The sequence below is a fragment of the Cygnus atratus genome, chromosome 4 (genome assembly GCF_013377495.2).
Source record: "Cygnus atratus isolate AKBS03 ecotype Queensland, Australia chromosome 4, CAtr_DNAZoo_HiC_assembly, whole genome shotgun sequence".
Classification (NCBI taxonomy): Eukaryota; Metazoa; Chordata; class Aves; order Anseriformes; family Anatidae; genus Cygnus; species Cygnus atratus.
The window spans coordinates 66,262,871-66,285,726 of NC_066365.1; the positions used below are offsets into that span (position 1 = coordinate 66,262,871).

General features: G+C 37.2%; 1 protein-coding gene across 5 annotated transcripts in view; it reads right to left on the reverse strand.

Moving 5' to 3' along the window:
• The window catches only part of AFAP1 (actin filament associated protein 1), a 120,586-nt gene that overhangs the window by 44,413 nt on the left and 53,317 nt on the right, over positions 1-22,856 (reverse strand). For all 5 annotated transcript variants that reach the window (XM_035547116.2, XM_035547120.2, XM_035547119.2 and 2 more), the window contains 3 exons: positions 18,693-18,790; positions 6,299-6,407; positions 1,448-1,659 (listed from right to left, as the gene is read on the reverse strand). In XM_035547116.2, coding sequence (XP_035403009.1) covers positions 1,448-1,659; positions 6,299-6,407; positions 18,693-18,790 — 419 coding nt within the window. The remainder of the gene's footprint in view (positions 1-1,447; positions 1,660-6,298; positions 6,408-18,692; positions 18,791-22,856) is intronic.

The following is a 22,856-nucleotide window of genomic DNA, read 5'->3' on the forward strand; positions in this document are numbered from 1 at the left end:
CTTCAAACCATAAACCAATCTTGTGTAATTTAGTCATTAGACTCCTATTGGGATTTTTATTTTCTTAATCCCCATTATAGAATTACTGAAAGACACTCTCTATAAAGAGAAAAAAGCTTTTCAGAGCACACCTGTGGCTAAAGGAAATGAAAAGAGAAAAAGATAGTATATTTCTATATAGAACAACAAACATAATTCTAGAAGAAATACTGTGTGACTTCTGAGAAAATATGTTTCTTTCCGTTTTTCTTCTTTCTTCTCTTCAAGGTGTTATCTGATGGTCCTGAAATCTGACATGATTCTGTTATATGCTGATAAAAATGTGGGCTAAGGATAATGGCATTACAACAATATAATACAAACTAAATCATATTCAACATTCCTTTTATCAATTAAATAGAGCTGGATGCAAAAATTAAATCCTCTGTAACCATGGGAAACTAGAAATGAATTCCAACTATATTTTCAGAAACTTCTTACCCAGATATTGCTATTTCATATCCTGTTATTTCCTACACAGCCATAGGCATAAATGTACTTGTAAACAAACACACCTAAGCTGTCTTGTACTAGTATGGAATACTGAGGTTCTACAGAAAATGTTCTATCATCTGTTAATCAGCTTTTAATACTTGGGATATTACAGTAAATACCAGTTACATAAACAGCTATAACTGTTGCAGGCACCAGATAGGAAGACAGGGAGTGTCTAAGACTCCAAATGATTTATTATGGTAAGCCTTAGGTTGCTTTTAATGTCACAGAAATGAATGTCTCCATTAATTAGACTCTTTTCAAAAAACAAAAAGACTTCTATGAGCAGATAATTTACTAACTTTCAGAATCTTTTACTGGTGCCTGCAATTAGAAAGAAACATAACAGATTTGCTTAAGAGAATACATCCACTTGTTTCTTGCCTTTCTATAATGCAGCTGTGCATCATGTGAATACTGCATCTGTAATTACTGCAGAACAGATGGTGTAGGTTTAGTTTAAAGTGTATACATTACAACAGCATATGCTGCCAAGTGAGTTCTCAGTCTAACAAGGGACTTTTCTCTCCAGCAGTCTGATCCAACAGTTCATACACAAAGCTCCCTATGAGATTTTTGGTCCACAGGGAATGAAAGATTGGATTTACAGTTTCAGCATTTTTTTTTCAAATGAAATATAGTAGAAGCTAATAGGGTAGACTTTCTTTCCTGTATCAGGGTACTGACTGGGTTTAAGTGAAATAAAAATCTAAGTTCTAAGTGGCTATATGATACACTTATAATTATAGTGGTTCTCTGATTCTTGGGTAAATCATAACCGAACTCTTTGGTAAGGTTACTGTAGACTTGGCCACTGTTTGCAGAACGTATTCCAAAACCTAAATTCCTATAAAAATAAATATATCATCTAAAAGGTAGAAAGAAAATACAGCCAGATAAAAATAAAAATTACCAGTAGTTTGTTTTCTTTGATAACACACAGTAGTTTGGTCCATTGCCCAAATCGTTTCTTTCTAAGCAGGAAGGCACAGATTTTGGCATCCTTCACCAGATCCATAGAGGCCTCCTCAGAAGGCCACTGATGTCTCATTTTCTTCCCCTTTCCATCCTCTTCCTCTTCATCATAGGATTCGTAAGAGCTGCTCATGGCATCCGAGTCATAATCTTTAAGAAAAGGATTTTTAAGCATAAAAGTGTCAAGTTAAAACATTTAGCCATGAAGTATACTGAAATAATTGAAAAACTCAACAGGGCTCCTTTTGAGTTAAGGCTTTTGTATGTCAGCCATCAACAAACTGCTGTTTCAGTGCTTAGTAATATCACTACATTAAGTTAATTGAATAAAAGATGCAGTTCCATTATGAAATTTTACAGAAGACCTGTGCTGACGCCTTGGGAATTTTAACTGAAAGAATGAGCTTGGAATAAATAGCTAGAATTTTAGGTGGTGCTTCTCCATTCTCATGGAGGAGAAATAATTGGAATATTTTCAATAGCTGAAATTTCATCCAAATATTTCAAGGAAGAAAATCTCTCATTTACTTTAGCTAGGTATTGAGGACACAATTTGGGACACAAGAGGGAAACCTGCAGCAACTAGGAAGGGAACAAGAGATCAAATGGCTGGAGAGCTTATTCTGAAACAGTCCCTACCTATGTGCAGAGTCACAATGGGTTATACCCAGATATCTACAACTCCAAATCAAGCTTAAATATTCTGATACGTTTTGTAGTTTCACAAAGCTTATATAGAATACTATATCTTCATTTCAAAGGGAAAATAATATATATATTTCAAGCTCATGAAACTTTTTTTGAAAATGAATTGTTGTCTTCTGGACAATTCTACTATAGAAGATTTGGTTTGGGGCAGCTCCATATGGGAAAGTGGTAAATGCCACAGATGATTATCAATGGGAAAACACAACATTTTTTTCACCTATTTTAGAAAAATCAAGAGACAGATGGAAAAATGTAGATAAGATGTTTAAACTGAGATTTGAAAACATTTATTCCAGAGCATTTATTTTTTTCATACTTGTTTAAAAGAATGTGTAAGATTTGGTAGAAGTCACCAGACTCTTCTCTTTTAACTTTCTACCCATAAAGCAGAAAAAAAATCCTAAACAAAAACAAACAAAAGAAAACAAAACCAAAAAAAAAAAAAAGGAAAGAAACACGCAAACCAGAACCAAACCAAAATGTTCTCCCTCTGACCTCCTTTTGGAGTGGCTACCCACAAACATTCACGCAGAAACATCAGGAAATGCTTGGCAGTTCATCGGCCAAACTCAAACACAGAGTAGAATGCCAACCTGTTTGGAGTAGAGGAAGAATTCTTCATGTGGTGTTACCAAATATGAAGATGTAAGATCTAGTCACTAAATCAGCATCTTCAAGAAGGCCGCCTTTCAAAGGCATGAATGGGCTAACAGACAAACCTAGAGTTGCTGTCCCTCTGGGAACTGGTCGTCTTTCACATAAAGCATTTCATCTTTAACTTCACCCTCTCCCTTTCCAAGAAAAATAATACTTAGGTGTCCAAACATAACTTCCTTGTCCCTTTTTCAGATTTACTAGTGAGCTTTTGTTGCAGCTACACCACTGTCATAATGTTCATTTAATGTTTGCTCCCTTTCTACAACCATCTTTTACCTCACTTGTGATATTGTTCCACTTTTGGCAATAAGATCATTCTTAAACTTCAAAATTTATACGGGCTGACAAGAAGCAGAACAAGTTACTACTTGTATACGGAGATATGTTAATACTGTTCAGATAATACTCTGCCAATACTGTACTACCAATTAAATGAAAAAATGCCACCAGAGTAGTCATACCATATCTCACTACATAAGATATTGTCACCATATGTGATATCATACAGGTACTTCCCAAGTGGCTCACAAGCAGCTCAAGTGCAGATTTCATGATAGCAATAAGTTGTATGATTAGCAGTGGAACTCTGCTGGCACAGCAGCTGCAGGTTCATTCAAATCTCTGTTTATAGGAGAATGAAAGCCAACAGGTACTTCCGAGGCTGACACTTCTGGACTCCCGTCCTCAGAGAGAAAAGCAGGATCTCTGGGGACCTGTTGCCATATCCTGCCCAGAAACTGCTCATGTTTCTGTTCTGGGTCTCAGGACTCTTGGCTAGGTGAAGAGGTTTTTCTGTGACTCACACCAAGAAGGTTGTCCACTGTGAAGTACTCATTTAGTCTGGGCTGAAGCCTTTGCTGCTCTTTGCCACATCCCACTTCTATTCTTTGTTTCTCTAAACATTGAAATGATAACCAAAACAAAGCTTTTAGGCTCTGAGACAAAAACTGTCTTCCTTTCACATGGTAAAGTGACTATTTTAACATAAATAGCATAGGCATTCTACTACTCATACATAACACATCTAGCAGACATTCAGAAAGTTATCCAGAAAAATCCAGCATGTATGTATAATTGCAAAGGGCAAAATTCCTTTTAAATATGCTAAACTGTGTAAAGGCTACTAGTGCCTAAATACTGTTGTCTCTTATTGTCTGATCACAACAGCTAAGGGAGTAGACTGGACTGGAAATTACATTTAAGATCTGAAAACATCTTCTGTATATGTTCAAGTAAGCACACTCTTTGGGTCTTGGAGTGGTGGTGGTGGTGAGAAAGGAGAGACTTTGTAGGAAAAAAATGAAAAGGGTCTGTCCAAAATGAAGCAGTTTTGTCAAATCAATAAAGTCTGATTGACTTTAACCATTTATAGGTATTATATTATATTACAGAAGCCTCCTTGTTATTAATGATATTACAAAAAGACTCAGTGGGAATATTTACTGAAGATAATTATATCTATCCCAACAGTTACTTAACAGTTTATTATTGCAGTTCTTATACTCTTAACATTTCTTTGATACGGTCTTTATCTCAATCAGTCTGATAAGCTACAGGTTAATATAGTTATAATCTTTGGTTACTATAGTGCTTTATTGGGTTATTTTAATTACCACATACAATAGATTCAGTGAAAGTTTTGCTTGAATGGAGATAAATTAGTAATGAAATATTGAATTTAAAAGCAACTTTATTATGGCTAAAGAAGAATGGATAACTTTTAATACAAATTTAAAAAGGTGATGAATTCAGGACATAAGAATATACAACAAAATCACAGCAGGGCAGATGATAAGTTACAACAGAAGAAAGCATTAGATATCTGGGTGTATATATATATACATTTATATTACAGAATTACTAATGAACTTTTAAGACTGATATCCTAAATATTTTTATGGGTTTGGATTGTTAAGTACAATAAGATATCAGTTTCATACTGTGCCATATTTTTTCCTAGGCAATCCTTTAGCAGTGCTATTAATTTTTGTGCTACTAATGTTTTTCTGCCTGAGCATAGCTCTTGTTTAATGACAAAACACAAGTCAGCGGTTCACAGGGTATAGCAGGACCACCCATCATGTCCACCCACCAAGGGAAGACATGAGGAGAGGAGTGATTCTGCTGCCCTGCTAAGTTCCTGTAATTACTTTGCATTATATAAAATTCTTTCTTACCTTCAATCTCCTAGGTAAATTAAGAGCTGCCAACTACCCTGGTTTGTTTATCATGTTTAGAGCTAATGCACAATGACAAATTTCCCTGCCACACAGTGTACAAATGAATAATTAATGTTCCAAGGTGACTCCTATGCATGTGTTTTAAGGACAGAGATATTATTTTGTTCATTTGCTCTGGTTCAAATAATAAAAACAGCTATAAAATGGGGGCTGATATCCCTTGAATATTTGGGCCACAAAAAAATAACTGTTAGTGATAAATCAGCCATACACAAGTAATAAATTACCCCAGCCAATAAAAAAGAGCAGCAAAAGGAAAATCTTTTCAATTTGTTAGTCCATAATGACAGCTAACTGCGTTGACTGACCCTGTGTACATTCTCACAGCAGTCATTTCATCGTTTCATCAGTGTTCTCATCCTATCTCCTCTTAAGTGCAATCAGTCTTTGGATAAGTACCGGAATTTGGTAAAGAGTGTTTGTGTTGCAGAAGGAAGTTCTGGTGGTCAGCTGGGAGACAACCCTATGCTTTTTGCACTAAACGAGCAGTCATTCAGGCTGGAAAAGACCTCTAAGATCATCTACTCCAACCTTTAACCTAGTACTGGCAAGTCCACCACTAAATCATGCTTCTAAGTTCTATATTTAGTCACTGAAATAGTGACATGTTCATCAAGCATGGCTTATGGGAGCCAGTATGAATGATTTACCCCTAACCACAATACATCATCAGAAATGCTGCAGATCACATCCTTTCAATAGTTACTCACTTTAGAAAAGGTGTTTTTTATTTTCTTTGTCTACTTTGGCAAGTAATTCAGTGCAATAGGAACATACCAGGAGATCTGCAGACCAGCACCAAGTTCTGAGGCATCTACATTTACACTATTGGTAGGTTAGAGGGGTTTACTCCGGACAATACTTAACTCTGGATCCCTAGTAAAAACGTCCCCATCACATTCATGCTTCAAATATGTCCAAAGGATTAATGGCTAAATTGGACTCTGTCTCCAATAGCAGTCAAAACACATGTGCACCTAACTTGGAGCTCCAGGTTTAGTTTCCTCTAAAAGGAGCCTTGTTTGTGCAAACCAAAACAACCTATGACAGTGAGGACAATTAAACCACGCATATGACACATTACCATGGCACTAAAAGAGATGTAGCTGTTGAATGCTAAAAAAAGCCGAAGGACACTAGAATTACCATTTGCTCTGAAACTGATCTGGTTATACACTACTCACTGGAAGTGATGTACTCAGGAGCCTTCCCAGGACTAAGTGGCACTGCCTCTTCATAATAGCCTTCAGGAAGGGAAGATGTTGGTAATGGTGGAGGCCCATTATCTGGTGGCTAAAGGAAGGAAAAAGGAAAAAAAAAGAGAAAGCAATTAAAGGTGTTAAAATAAACATCGTTGGAACATCTATCAGTTTACAAGTAACACATATATACATATAGTCAGGACTAGCTACTGGGTTTATATAGATATAACTATGTAACTATATCTTGCCTTAACTATCTCTAAAGGCAAATCTCTGGAGGAGTGAATTAGATGTTGTCCTTTGAATAAGACATGCAGGGTAGCAGCATTTAGAAGGAAAAAAAAAACTAAATCTCAAGCTCCTTTTATGATGCTATAATTAAACAATAATAAGTAGAGGTTGAGATTTGAAGACGTGAAGTGACTTATTTATGCTTCAAAACATAATGATACACTTCACAACCTATCATTATTGCCAATCCCTTTACCTCCATTCATGGAAAGGAAGCAGAACCTTCTTGCATGTACTCCAACTGAGTCCTTCAGGGATATAAATACTATACGATCTAACATGTTGAAAAGATATAGTTCTTTATTTAAGGACTAGAAAAGTAAAGGATCTATGCACCAAAGTGATTTATGTACATAGGACATTTTATAGTGTTTAGCCTTATTTATTAGTATTCTACATCTAAAATAATTCATATTACAGTAGCAAGCGTCGCTTTGGTTGCACAGTTTAGAAAAGTTAAATAGCTGGTCTGGCAGAGATCAAGGATAGATAATCTAGATCATGTTTTAATGATGTATTCTGTTTTTCAATGGCAAATCAATTCTTAATATAGATATTAATTTTTAAAAAGTACCTCTACTTGGTGAAAACTGAGCTACACAAATGATGAATAGTTTGGAACATCAAGAAACTATTATATGATAAAATAAATATTTCAAATACCAGGTCAAATTCTGAAATGCTTCTTTTCTAAATATAAGCCTGTTTTAAATTTAAAACTGACCAACTGCTGGTATGTTGATATAGTAACAAAGTAAATTTAGTACTCTATGACTTCTTCCATATGACTTTACTGTTCTATTTCTTTAGCAAGGACCAAAACAACTGCATTTTATAGAACTCATTCATATTTGTCATAAGTTTTTAGATCCATATTTTCATATTGGAGGAAATACTTCAGTCTTTTTCCAATACAAGTGGCTTATTGCATTATCACAAAAATGTAACTTGTAAGCAGAGTCTCGTTTCTGCAGTAACTGTTTTTGAATACATCTTTCTCTTTGTCATGTAATGAAATAGATGTAATGGCGTTTGTCTTCATTGGACTGATCCACTCAACATCAGGAAATCAACAGAGATATCTAAGTAAGAAATTAGTCATGTGGGCTTTGCTGATGGACAAACATTTTTAGAGCACAGTTCAGATCTCAGGTGGGCTGAATAGTCCAGGAGAGGCATAAAGCCTTTTTCCACATAACATAAGTGAAGCTGCAGTGACTATGTTCCTCTTTGGCTATAGGCCTAAAATTACCTGAGAGGAACGTGAGCATTAATAACATGTGACATAGACTGTTTTGAAATTAGTTACTTGGCACTTTCAGGGCTGGATTCGTCTTTCCACATTTCATAGCCAGACACCTCCACACCAACTAAACAACTGTGCCAGACACCTAATTCTCAGCTACTCAGCAGATGAGTCTTAGAGCGCTCTGTAGTTACATTTATATGCAGTAGGTTATTCCACCTCACAGGGACATGCTTATGAATTCCCAGTTTGCACAAAGGCAAGGAATAAATCTGTACTTCAGACGATCGAGCACCAACTTGCCATCGCACACCAAGCTGCCCAGTAAAATCAAAAATTTCCGTATGACTAATGAACTGATTTGTGCTTAAACACAAACATTCTTGGCCGGATTGACATTTACACTAATATTATTTCTATATCAAATGATGTAGCAAACTTAGTATGACACAGTGAATTACAGTTAAGAGACAGCAATTACTGTTATCTACAGTGTGAACCAAATAGTTTTCGTCACAGACCAGTTTTGCTAGAGAAATTATCCATCGAATAAGCAAAATGATGAAAAAATACAACTTTTACTGTAGTTACCTTGTGATTCTGCTGAAAAAAACAAATTGCAAATCTGCACATCATCACAAAATAAATGAGCCTTTCAAGGTTACCTGCTGCTGTGCAACAGACATAAGGGACATTTAGTTAACATTGGAAAATTGACCGCACATTGTGAATTTTACCCTACACACCTGCACAAGTCAGGTCTGTGTGGCCTGAATTGTTGGGTACAATAGGGAGAACTTCCTCAAAAGAATATGCATTTTCTTGTTTCAGACAGGTGGGCAGAGCCTTGCTCAAGTGAGTCAGGGTCAAGGCTTATTCCTGGGGCAGTGCAGATTCATACCACCCCTTTCATAAGACAGATATATTAATATCTTGGTCTAGCCTTAAACTATTTTCCCTGCCAGGTGTGTAGATGATATATGAAATTCCTATCATTATTAAACCTAATTCACCCAGGAAATACCCATCCTGAGAGTCATTCCAATTTTAACTTGACATAGCAACAAGGTTTCAAAGCTATCTTTTATCCAGAAATAAATAAGAGGTTCCAATAAAGATCAGGAAAAAAAATACTTGTTTTTAGACAAAATGTTATTCAGAAAGAAAGAAAAAAGGAAATGAAACACAAATGGTGCTTGTCTGAATTCGACCCTGCTGGAGCACCAGTTACTTCATGCAGCTGGGGCAGGCTGGGCTGTGCAGCCAATGTCAACACAGATGGAATCCATTGCTGAATTAACCAGCCCTTGGTTTTGAAATGCATTTTGCAGTGCTTGCCATAACGAAGTTGAAAACAATTATAAAAAGATTTCATTTTCACAAAAAAAATTTTATATATATATATATATTAGGAGAAACAGAAACATCCAACACTGAATACTTTCTGATTAAAGCAGGCTGATTTAATCCTGAAAGAAAATCCAACAGATTAAATACAAAATAAAAATACCTTGTTCAAGTCTGTATCATAAACAACTACATCTTTGGGGAGCTATGGAATACGTATATCTTTGAGCATCCAGAAATATAAAAAATACAGGCGAACATTTTGATATTACTTACTAATATTTACAGTGCTTTTTTTTTTTTTTTTTTTTTTTTAGTATTGTTAGTTGAATTGCTTAATGTTTTTAACCTGGCATTTTTTCAGTGGAAGACCTGTGGTGAAGTTATGAATTATGAACTGGAATAATTCTTGATTGAATAATTTTTCATTAGTTTATCTGAAAATAAAAAGTCCATAAAAACACTAAACTATTTACGTATTATATAAAAGGATTAAGTCTCAGAAAAAAAAAACAACCATAGAACATGTGTAGTTTGAGTGGTATCAGGAGGAAAGACCTGGCAACCTGCAAAGAAAGCATTAGCACAAATTTCTGCTTTTATTTTTTTACAACAGACCACAGGGAAGAAAACGAGAGAATGCTGCCTTTCAAGACAAATCTTGTTCAATCAAAGGAATAAGAACTGAGTTAGAAAAAAAATACCATTATTTTTATATCACTGAAGGAAAATGGACAAAAATGAGTGAGACACTGTTGCCCAGAATAACACCAGTGACACTGAAAAAACAGATAAAGATGTTTGACAGGAGCTGGGTCTGAGACAAAATGAGAGATGGTTTATTTGAAATGAAGAATCGTAAGGGGTGATAATTATATTACAGAACCAAGATCTCTGAAGACACTAAAGATCGGGTTGTCCATGGGATGCCCAAAAACAATTTACAGGAGGGATTGCTCATAGAAAGAAAAAAAAATCTCGAAATAAGCAATACTTACCTGGATATAAAAACTCACTGTTCTACTGGATACTATGAAGCAGACTTAGTGGAGACATTAATTTTATGGTCTGTTATAGTCTACCTCTCCACCTGCCCCTCTGTGTTCCACGGACCACAAATGAACTCTTTCTTTCTTTATCCTAGGATACAAAATCCTTAATTTCCCTCTTTTCCCTCTTCTGTCCAGGGGTTACCAAGGTAGGTAATAAGATTTTTTTTTTTTTTTTTTTTTTAGGGATAGTCTATCTGATACCTGCTGAAGATATGCTAGCATATAATGTGAAAAGTAGTATAAAAGGCAGAGGAAAAGAAATGTCATCCTCCAGAGTTTGAGGTTATAAAATCACTTTACACCCCAATGAAGCCTTACACTATGTAGGAAATAGAAAGAAACACCTCTATTTATGCAATGATTTAGGATGTGAAAGTTTACTGTGAAAAGCAGTGACTTTACCAGAGGAAAAGACTGTCAGTACACCCATGCTGGAGCCAAGGGCTGCCAGCAATTCCACAGCCATGCTCACACATGTGTTATTAGATCAGCCACCAGTTCAGATCCAGCTGGACTGTGGAGCCAGCTGCTATGTTACCCCTCAATGCTGCAAAGCAGCAACATGAGACTGGAAGAGTGGTCACACACTGGTGATGCATAATAAAGCTATTCAGAAGCCAGCAGGGAAATGTGGGCTTTCAAGAAGAGACCTTGACACATGCACGTGCCATTTGTGCCAGAGCAAGCTTTGAGCTCACCTCTGTACAGCCCTGTGGCATCTTCAGCCTGGGAGGGGGAAGAGTGCTCGTGCAATTATGATCGCACTCCCCAGATGTAAAAAAAGTGAATGTCCAGAAGGCAAAATGAATTGAGAAATTGAGCACCAATACAATTGGCAAAATTCCTGACGGTACATTTCAATGAGGCTTCATCACACCGCAGTAAAGGCTGGAAATTGGGCATGAGTACTCACCACACACTTGGACTTGGTATGAAAGTCTTTAGAAAAACTCAAAATCACTAAGGCACTAAAAATAAACTGCTGTTTTTTGCCAGCAGTTGAGGACATGGATGGACCATGGATTTTTCAGGTCAAAAATGCTGACTACATGGGATATTAAGAGCATGTTGAGCCGTGCAGGAGTGAAATATTAGCCTGAGTGCAGAGATGCAGAAGACAAGGAGAATTCTTCATGCAACCACAGCTTTGTATTCCAAGGTTTCAGTTTTCAGGGTTGACAATTTCTCAGGTTGTCATCTGGACCCTAAGAAACTGGGAGCCAAATAACATGAAAAAAAGTCTAACAATTCCACTTTTCAGACTTTGAGCACATCTGACAAAGGACAGCAAACCAGACAGCCAGATAACAAACAAGTGTGGCTCACAGGACTAGTAAGGAGTAGTAAGAGGCTCTTATAGTTGTCTCCAAGATGGAATAAGGCTTTTACTACTGCAAAACTATCAGCCAATGGCATTTGGTAGTCTGGTGTTTGCAGATACAGAAAAGAGATGAATGCGCTCAGAGAAGCAGTCAGGTGGAGGATTGCCTACTAGTGGAAGTGACCACCAGGCAGAGGATGAACGTAAGCACAAGCAAAGCTTGTGTTCAGGATGATTCTGAACAGTGGAAGGTTTAAGATGAACAGCAAGGTACAGGCTTTGCACACTGCTCCTGAGAATGGAAATATGTCTGAGACTGCCTAGGAGTGTGCCTGCTGACGCAGGAGTGAATATCTAATTAAAGGTATCTCTGGAAAAGTGATTGGTATTTACAGTGACTACAGATTCCAGCCTCAGAAACCACAACCTGATGATGGGGAAAGGATCTGAACAGACTTAGTCACAGTTAAAGAATGACTCAAGGCGTCCTATGGCTCCACAATTTGATCTGAAGACTGTCTGGAGAGTACTTACACAGGAATCACATCAGGACCAGAATTACTTAATTAATTTGCATTTAATTCATTGATATTTAAGATATTAAATAAAACTGAGAAAACTGCAGCACAGGATGCACCATAGAAAGAGTTTCATCCCAAATCTATGGAAGGCAGAAGTGAAAATAAACAGCAGACCCCATGTAAGTAACAGAAGATCTAAGGAAATAACTCAAAAAAAAATGCAAAAAAGAATGAGGCAGAAACACAAACAGGGTATTTCTGTTTCATTCAGATTCTGTAATAAAAGATTATTACACAACTATTTGGAAGTGTCACTCAGACTAAACAAAAGTTGTTTCATATCAAGCAAAGGGTCTGAGTGTAGCAAGAAATGGTCTTTAATTAATTCTGAGAAACATTTTCATGTGTATTACATGAGAAAGAAGAATCTGAATTTAAGCAGCACAGAGCCCTCAATCAGAGGTGGTTATTCTAGCTCAAAGAAGTGCCTTTATTCCCCAGTCACCTTCCTACTCCAGGAGTTTATAAGCTCATCCAGGTACTTGTGCAGACAAGACAAGCAGCACTGTGAATAAAGAAACACCATTTCCTCTGGAGCAATATTCTCTAAGGGCCTGAACTGCACCAAACAAAAACAAGAGACTTTGGTACTTACTGGCCTAATTCCTTTCCCATGTATTTGTGCACAGCACACTAATGAGCAGGTTTAGGAAAGCAAATAGGCTGCTTCCTAACTATCAGCATAGGGAGGGTGTTTTTATGGACAGGTATAACATAGAAAGAAGAAATCAAAAACCTGAGACTACAATTGTGAACGTTATGGAAAATGGTGGGATAATATCCTACCAAATCTGTGGCATTGGTAATTTCATAGCTTCCTTTTACAAAGGTCAAAGACCATGAGCAACTAGTAAAGACAGAGAAGGGGTCATATAGCTTCACAATGATCACAGGAAGAATCTGAAGTAAAAAAGTTCCATCCCACTCTAAGCCCAAAGAGCTCATCCAGTTTAAATGCAAATTCTGGGTAAAGGTTGTTGGGAACAGTCATTTTGTCAGCTTAGACATCAAGAAAGCTTTGAAATATTGTGATGGTCACTGTTATAAAGGCATATTAAAAATTAAATAAGAAGGAAATTTTTGTAACTAAAACTTTTCTGTGATACCATTTGCAAATGTGAAATAAATAATCAACAATAATACACCAACCCTACCCAGAGAAAATGTGAACGGCAAATGTGGTGTCCTGCAAGAGAAGATCAACACACACACAAAAACAACCAAAACAACAACAACAAAAAAGACCAAACAAACAAACAAACAAACCCAGCGGCTGTAAATGTTTATTTGTCCTTATTCCTTATTCAATCACATATAAACACTGGAAATATTCCACAATGAAATCATGCCCTGAGGACGGCTCTTCTGGTCACTTCTGGTCAAACTAGAATATGAAACCAGAGCATAGGAGAAATACAGATAATGGAAACTAGTTCAACAGGATCAAACCATACTTCAAAACTGAAACTAACAGAGCCTGTCTTACATGCAATGTATAGAAATGAAACCCGAGAAGAATATGACTGTGATTTCAAATGAAAAAGGATTTACCAAAGTGAGGAAAAAAACCTACTTAGACATAAGGACAAAGGCTGACAATGAACATGGTGGAACAGCCTTTTAAATTGAAATAGTGGTTTAAAAACAACTAAAATGGTAAGAAATAGATTTTGTTAAGTTTCTGAAAGAGCTTATATTTTAATTGCCTGCAGTAAGAGCAACTGGACTCAATAATCAAAAAGGACCTTCTAGTTGTTCCTTCATTACTGAAGGACTTGTTCATTCAGATTGAAGCTACTAGCCAGCTCTGAGAGAAACAATTGAGTTTCTTGTTGAACTGTTTATTTTTGCTTCTAAAAAATTTTCACGAGGAAAAAAAATCCAAAGCCAACACTATTTTAAGATTATTTTTTAAGAAGTACTAACAACTGATTTCCAGTATCAGAAGAAAAAACAAGATGAAACAAAGATTCCTAAGTACCCACTGGGTACACAAACCTCTTGCTTTTGCTGTCACAAGCCTAACTGCACATTTGAGAAAATCTTGAAGACTGGCATTTTTTGTTTGTTTGTTTGAAGAATGATTAATACAATTGATAATATATCACCTTAAAAATCCTTTTGATTTCAGGATAATTTTTTCTTCTCCAAGGACGCTATTTCCTTTCAGCATTTTCTAATAAATATCTGAGAGTATACCTGACAGGCAGCCAGATAAAGGGGGGCTGTCATATCACTTCTCCTCAATAGGAAGCCCATTTATATGAAACACTCCTACAGTGTGACTGTGTATGTTGCAAGAAAGGGTTGGAGGAAGATGACCTATGCTTTTGATTTATATCTACAGGGGTTCTGGCATCTTGCTGGACACTTGTTGTGGTTAAAGAATCATTAAATTGACAATATTCCAGGAAAAACAAAACATATATCCAATTTTACTGTGAAAATCATGCAAAAGAGCTAAGTGTGCTGTTCGTATTTGATTTTCTTGGACTGCACAATGTGCTGAAATCACTTAATGTCAGATGTACTAAGACAACCAAATGCTTGGAGGCTAGAAGTATTCTGTCACTGTCATGCTGTGGATAATTTATGCCAGTATTCCTCCGGCACATCAGAGCAGCAGGACATACCGGATATTATTCTGTTGCCTCAGTGTAAAATGGACTTCAAGGCAACTTGGTGATAGCACAGTGATGGGATCCCAGTTATTAAACCCCGGCAGCACTGTGAGGGCTACACACAGAGTATTGGCTTTCTTATTGCTCCAAACCCTTCATCTAACACTGCTGCCTGTCCTTTCAGTGCAGGGATATATCATAAAAGTGGGTGCTGATTTGGAGAGGAAGAAAGCAGGCTAAAAGAATGGAGAAGCATCTCAAATTTATTTCAAAAGATGATCTCCTTCTCTCTCATATCCAAGCAAGAGTTGAGTTCTGCAGCAGGACTCGGACATGCCTCTCATGCTCACGTTCTTTATCTGAAGCTTTTACTTTGCTGGCCATCTGAAGGAGCTGTCTGCATGGGCTAAAGCATGGCAGGATTTGTGCTTTCTAAGCCTGACAGAAAGTCTGCTAGACCAGATGTGGGCAAGGGAATGTATACAGACAAAGAATTTCTAAGAGATCGTGATTTATTCAAGTACATGTAAGGTCCAATTTTGTCCCTGGATTTTAAGACCTGGTCCAAAGCCCACTGAGTCCAGGAAAATTCTCTGGGCTTTAACACATTTTAATAACTGGAGACTTCACTTTAAATATTAACAGCATGTCTCTAAATAAAATGATTTTTATGATCTTTGTTCACAGGCTGATGAATAATAACAAAACTGATATAAGATTTGGCCTGAGCAAATATGCAAGTCTATTTACAGATCTGAAAAGGAAACCTCGCGCAGCACCTGCCCACACATAATTCTGGCTCCTGGCACTACTTTAAGGAGGATTGAATTCCTTCCCACCCACACATCTTTACATAAGTAAAAGCTTAAACATCAATTCAGACTAAACATTTTTGAATGCACAATCCCTTGAGTGCCATAAAAAGAAACAGTGGTGTAAATGAAACTTTAATTTCCAGCATGCTCAATAACTGATGTGCTAAAAACTTAGATTTTAAACAGTGCATAGCTTATTTAAAGTTATTGATTCCCACTTCCAGTAAATTGCTGTGTTCCAGCAGCACATTGTGTTTCTACCGGAGGCTGAGACCAACTGGAAGAACTTGGTCTCTGTGCTGAATGGTTGACAAAAGGAGGTGACATATAATATGACTTCTAACTTGCAATGTGAAGAAGGGCACCTTGGAGCAGAATTTCCTATCCTCAGGTGAGCCCAATGGTTTTCTTTCTCTGTGCTGTGAAAGCATGATCTATGAAAAGTCTCTATGAAAGGCAGCACATTGGTTTCACCGAGCAATGTAATTATGTACAATTTCTATAGAGATTGACAACATCATCTACCCATTTTTAGGAGCCTGTTGGTTAAGAGGAGATTGAAAATCACTACGCAGGAGCTTTAATGGGAGGGAAAAATAGATCTTAGCCACTATCACTGATGTCCAGCCTGGCGTACAAAGAAAGATGATGCAACAGTCTCTGGTCATATCTAATGATAATGAGGGTCTACCAAAGAAGCCTCTAGCAGAGAAAGGTTTCCAAAAAAAATAATGATCAATTCCATTGTCTCAACGTAACTTAAGGATATTTTTTTAACAGTCAAATTGGGGTTTGAACTTGCATCAGTGTTCAAAAGTCAAAAAGCTAATAGTTTTGCCCTTCCCTTCTGGCTCCACCTGATCTTTTGCAGGACATCAGCAGTCTGTCATCTCTTTCTCAAATTATGATCTGTTAGTGTCTTAAAATAACACCACTCGTAACCTGTATTTGGACAACAGAAGACAAAAAGAAGCCTGGAACATTTTCCAGCTGATCTCAAAGTGGCACCAACGCCAGAAATGGAGGCACGGACCACCACTGCCTGACAGCATCAATAGAATTACAGGAAAAGTGGCCAAAATGAGCTTCCACCACTACAGAAAAAAAAACAGCTCAGCTTCATAACTTCACCGAGATGGAAGTGCCTGCAGTGTTACTCTCAGGTCAGAGGGGAAGGCCATGTCCAAACTCCATTTTGCCAGACTCTGTGTAGCAAGCACATGCCCCAGATCAACCAGCTCTAATTGTGTCAACTTCCACATTAATTCTCACTGTATCTCAGAGAAATATTTTTTGTTACTTTGAAATCCAAACTGAATATAACTCCTGCAAAACAGTGGTGACCTACTGGACCAAATTCATACTTCAGAACATTTTGTTCAGTGCAGCTGCACCAACTTTAAGGGAATTTTCACATTAGTATATGAGAAAGGAAATGCAGGTCAGTTGTCTTTAAAACAACAACTTGACTCTTCGGAGGCAATTTATTAAACTGAACCTACACAAATGTGAAAGAATAAGGAACTCAATTGGCTTGAGTTTATGAAGCTCGCACCTACAGTCTACATTTCAAAGTCATGTATATTTTGCATAATTTTCCTCCCTGTCATCAACAACTTGCCTTGTAATTTATGCTACATGCATCTTGAATTAAAGAAAAAAATCATTTTCAGGCACTGTTAACCATGAAATGGATTCTCTAGGTTTCACTGCATATTAATAAGACCACTTTTGCATCCACTCGAATCTGTGCATAATGATTTTCTAACATTCATTTTACTTGAATTATGCTACAATATGTATGGCTCTCAACATGGATGTTTCTAGCACAAACATTCCCTTCCTATAATGGTTTGAGAATACTTCTTTACTTTACATAGAATTGAAATTTAAAAAAAAAAAGAAATCTTGTTCCAGGTCACAAATCAGCAGCTGGCAGCACTTCGAAACAAACTATGGTTAAGATATTTTATATAATATCCTTTTTTATTTTTAATTTGTTCAGCAGTATCTAGTATTATTCCCTTTCAAAAGGATGGCCAAGAGTTTGATCTGATAAGTTAGTACTTATCTTCATAAGTTGTTATTGGCTTATGAAATAGGGAAGCTGCTTAAACATCTGGGCAGAGATGCAAAAATAGAGTAACACATTAAAATGAAGAAGAATGCTTTCCATTTTTTGGAGTCTTCTGCCTCCACCATGAGAAGACAGACTGCTAATCTGTAAGCTGCACATGTACTTCATGCCTCAGACCAATGAATGAAGGCCTTCTCGGTACAGCTTTAGATTGACCTTACCAATACATAAAATTTTCCACAAATTAATAAAAAGATGGATAATTCATCAATATTAAAGCTAAGACTATGTTCACCTTTCAACAGGATAGACCATTATTTGCATATGCTTCTCTAAAAAAAAAAGTTGCAAATGTTTTCTTCAAATCTAAAATAGTAACAGAGCAGTAATAGAGGAGAATTAAAACTTGTTTATAGTTTACTGCTTAATAAGACAGCTGCTCTCAACTGCAGGAATTGAATTTGCAGCCAGTAAACATATAAACATCACCAAGAACTTAAACTGCTGCTTGTTCTGCAGGGAATTTCCTACCAAGAGACCAAGCACAGAAGGGCACCAAGGACTTTATGAAAAAAAAAGCAGCATTCTTTCTGGACTTCAAAACTCTACACTTCATTATTCATGACTGTTCTCATATGACTTGCTACAGGAAAAGCTGGTCCTTAAAATCATAAGAAACTGGCTAGGACCCATGGGCTCAGCTAGGCCAACTATCTCCACAAGGCAGGTCAATCTCTGAAGACAGCATTAAGTTGCTTGGGCTTTTGCTGCTCTAATCCTGAAAACTGCCAAGGACTGCAATTCCGCAGCACTTGCAGGTGTCCTATTCCTGGGCTTATTTCACCACAGGGGATTTTTTGCCTTCTCTTCTGCAAGTTGATCCCAATTTCCTCAACCAGGGTGGAGCTGAGAGGAATAATCATTTCCTTGGACACACAGGCTCCTTCCCCTTGTAAGCATTTCTGCTAGTGCTTACCACTAAAACATTCTCTCATATATATTTATGTACTTAAATTAACACTCACCAGCCACTGCTGAGGTATTTCTGGCAGAGGCATTTGAGGAGGTGCTGGCAAACTGTTGGCAACTTCTGGTTTCTGCACATGTTCTTTTATTTCAAAACCTGTGGAAGAGCAACACATGTCACTTAATGCTTTGGTGGAGGCAAATGGGACATTTTTTTCTACACATGGACACTACCATCACATAGTGGAATCTGACATGCAGTCCTGCTCACAACCTAATTCCCAAGCCTATTTACTGAGGAAGAACTGGAAGAATGCTGGGAATTCAGGAATTTAATCAAGCAGAACAAACACATACTTACTATATACGATAATGACATATATGATATTTGGATTAACAAATACCAGACAGAGAAAAAATTTACAGGAAATCATGCTGAACTGCCTACCCATCTGGAACTGAAAGACCTAAGATTCAAGCAATTTGCCTGGCATCTATCACAGCGATAAAACCATTGATGATGGGAAGGTAGCACACTTGTGAATGTCCGAATGGCAACATGGAGCAAATTAAACAGGGTTCCCTCCCTCCCTGGGGAAAGAGGAGTGACCATTATCTCCACGTTTTCTTGGCATAATCATTTAAATCCCAGTCGAACACACTTCATGGTATTGTTTATTTTTCTAAAAAATCAAAAGCAAGATTAGGGTGCATCTCAATGCTCTGACAAAAAAAAAAAATCAGTCAATGGGATGTACCCTGTGCACCCCTAGACTGAATTTAGCTCCTCATGTTTAGTTAAGTTGGTCAAGATCATATAATTTTCCAAAATGTAATCAGCGATGAAATGTTTCTTGTCATAATAACACAATCCCACTGGCTGTGAAGTCCTGGATTGAAAATCAACACTGATAAAATAAACTGTCTCTAAGGGCCATAGAATCTTCTTTCTTCCTACAAAAGAAGAGGTGATTAGTCTTAAGAAACATTCTTTTTTTTTTAACATAACTTTCATTTGTTATTCTTTATGTAGGATGAATCCATACTACGACTGCTATCCATATCCAAGTCCCCCATGCAACCAAAAGTCAAATATGAAGTACATTTTACTGGGAAAAAAAAAATAAAAATGTTTTCTAAGTGGGTTCTATTTCCTCTGTAAATCTAGTTTCCCCCCAAAACTATGTCTGGTGAAGCATGAACCTCCTCTTTAATATTTGTATTCTTCTACCAAACTACACAACAAAGTCAGCATTATAGATTTATGACATCAAGACCCTTTAATGAAAACAGGCAACACTGATGGTCATATTAAATGACTGAATCTATTAACAGTTCTTACTCCAAAATAAACTGTGTCTTTGCCTTTTAGAAGTCTGAGTTTCAGAAGGGAATGCCAAGTGTTTTGTCCAGGCCTACAATACATTGGGCATACCAAGATTCAGGAAGAAAAACAAAGTTCATAGTTTTGCCAGCTCATCAGAGTAACCACTGATTTGGACATGGTGCAGGCTGAGGCCAGGCAACTACAACCTGAAGAATATATCTGACTGGCCCAGTACGCTCTGGTTGGTGGACACGAAGTGAAGATAATGGTGTACATTTAGGAAATATAAGAACACAAGGCAAAAGATTTCTGAAGAATTCCACAAGTAAGAACTTACTGAAAAGAAAGCTACAGTTTAAAGTGTTTTACCAAAATCCAACCTTATAATAATTTTCACACCTTTACAAAGAAAAACTTAATTGTTGACTTCCAGATGTTAGAAAGAATCCAGGCAGTTCCCAGCTGCACTGATCCTTCATTACCTTTCCCTGTTCTTCAATGGTTTGCTTCAGCAATCAAAATACACTGTTGGATTCAGGCAGTTGATTTTTGCAAATGCCTATAAAGTCTGAACTCAGCACAGACCTCGGGCCTGTGAAACCATGCCAGCGATCTGAGAGCTCTCATGGAGTTATGTGGGTGGAGTAAAGCAACATCTTGAAAAACAGACTCAAAATGACAGTTCAGCTCAGTTACAGAGTACTGAGGGTTTATGTGCCTTTTACTGCTTTTAATTTTAATGAAGAGATGAATAGTTTCAAAGGAATGGGAGTACTGAATGTTACAGCTGATAAAAAAGCAGCAGGGTCATCTCCGTTAATGTGCATTACTCCCTCTGTAGTTTCACACAAACTTTAAGCCGGAATGAGATGGCCGAGCTCCCAAGGAGGCAGCACCGCTCCTTCCCTGCCTTGTTCCTGTCCCTGCACCAACCTCTCCTTTGTGCCAGCGTAAGCATGTGTGTGGCCTCAGGTTGAACCAGAGCAGTGAACTGACACTGGTTAGGAATAAACCAGCAAAAAAAAAAAAGCAAATAATGCTTGTGCTAGCAGAAAGGAAGCTGCAGTACACGATGAGCAAGAATGAGTAGCCTGGGGAGAGAAACAAGATGCTGTTTTTAGAGGCCATGCTGGCTTAAACTCTATTTAAACTATAGCTCCATAAACTAGAGTTTATAGGCATATAACGTACAATCCTATGACCTCTTGCTTAACTGAGCTATAGGACTTCCTTGAATTAATTCTTGTTTGAACTAGAGCATATCTTTTAGCAAAATATTCCATCTTGATAAAATGCCAGCAATGGCATGCAGACCTTACTAAGTTCTTCCATTAGTTCATATCGTCAATGCTCAAAACATGTGCTTTATTTCCACTTTGAAATAAACATCCAGCAACTGCACACTGCTTTTTTTGTTGTGTAAGTCTAAGAGCTCATTCTCAGTCATCCCTTTTCTACATCAAGATTAATTATGATACCTCCTTTAAGGATAATTTGAACGCATGTTTCTGGACCTTCTATCACTTTTATGACTTCCGTTTGACATGTCTAAATTGTATCTCCTTGAATACAGGCACTAGATGTGGGTATAAAGTTCCAGTAACAACTGCACTGAACCAAGCTCTGCCACTTAATATACGGATCTTATATGGATCTTGTTAATGGATTGCTCCTGTATTATAACATGTAATGGATCTTGTTACAGATTCTGAAATAGGCTCTAAAACCTAAGATGTAGGTGCTGAAAGGTGGAAAACTATGGGCCTTGGATCTTTTTATCATCACCCACATCTATAGTCATAAACATGTCTGGGAAGATGCTCTGATACAGAGAAAGCCATATCCATACGTTTAAAATCTCTCACCCTCAAAACCAGGGTGGATGGTGACAATTTTGAACTGTTTGCTAGGCACAGATCTTTGCCTGTGATAACTCCCACATCACACCTAAGAACTGATACAAAAAACGAGTCAGTGCAGGCCAAGGCCATGCCAAGTACCACTCCATAATTTCACAGTGTCAATGCTTGAGTTGCAGGGTCCAAAAACGCACCCAGCACTGTTTAATTTCCTACAACAGCTGTAGTTTTATGTCCTGAAAAACCACCCACAATCCAGAACGAAAGGATACGACAATCTTTCTTTTCTGTGTTTGCACATTCACATTCTGTGAATGCTGTCTGACTTTTTGAGAAAGTCAAAATTTTTTTAATAAATCTAGTTGAAAAGATTAAAAGAAAAACATACACTGTCAGGTCAGTAGTGTAGAAGTTATTTTGAACTCCTTTAAAACATATCAAATTGCAAGTTCTCACCTACAGTTTTTTGTTTTGAGAAGTGCAGGGGATTTTGATCAGCTTTTGGAGCACAAAGCCTCCTTCCACAACACGTGAAATTGTTACCTGCCTCCTTCTGCTACTGGTAAAGTAAAAAATAATGATGGGTCCTTAAGAATGTGAAAACAGAAAGAAGGACAATCATCATTTTACAGCTCTTAGACAGGTGCTCTTAGAATCATTATGGTTGGAAAAGACCTCCAAGATCACCTGGTCCAACTGTTTCCCTATCACCAAATACTACTCACAAAACCATGTTCCTAAGTGCCACATCCAAGCTGATCTCCTTGAACTTGAATCCTGTAGCAGGTGCGATTTGTTTACATTTCTTCACTGCATCAAAAAACACCATATCTTTTTTAGCACTGCAGAAGAAAGCTAAGAAATGCAGCTACTTGCAAAGTGGCATTTTTCTTCAAAACACTAGTATTTTTAAAAATCTAAACAATGGGGGTTTACAGTGACAGCATTTCTGTCAAATGTTGGGGAGACAGAGAGGTCTCATAGTCCTGATGCCTCTTTATAAAAAATGAAATTTTGTAAGGAAATATAAAAGTACT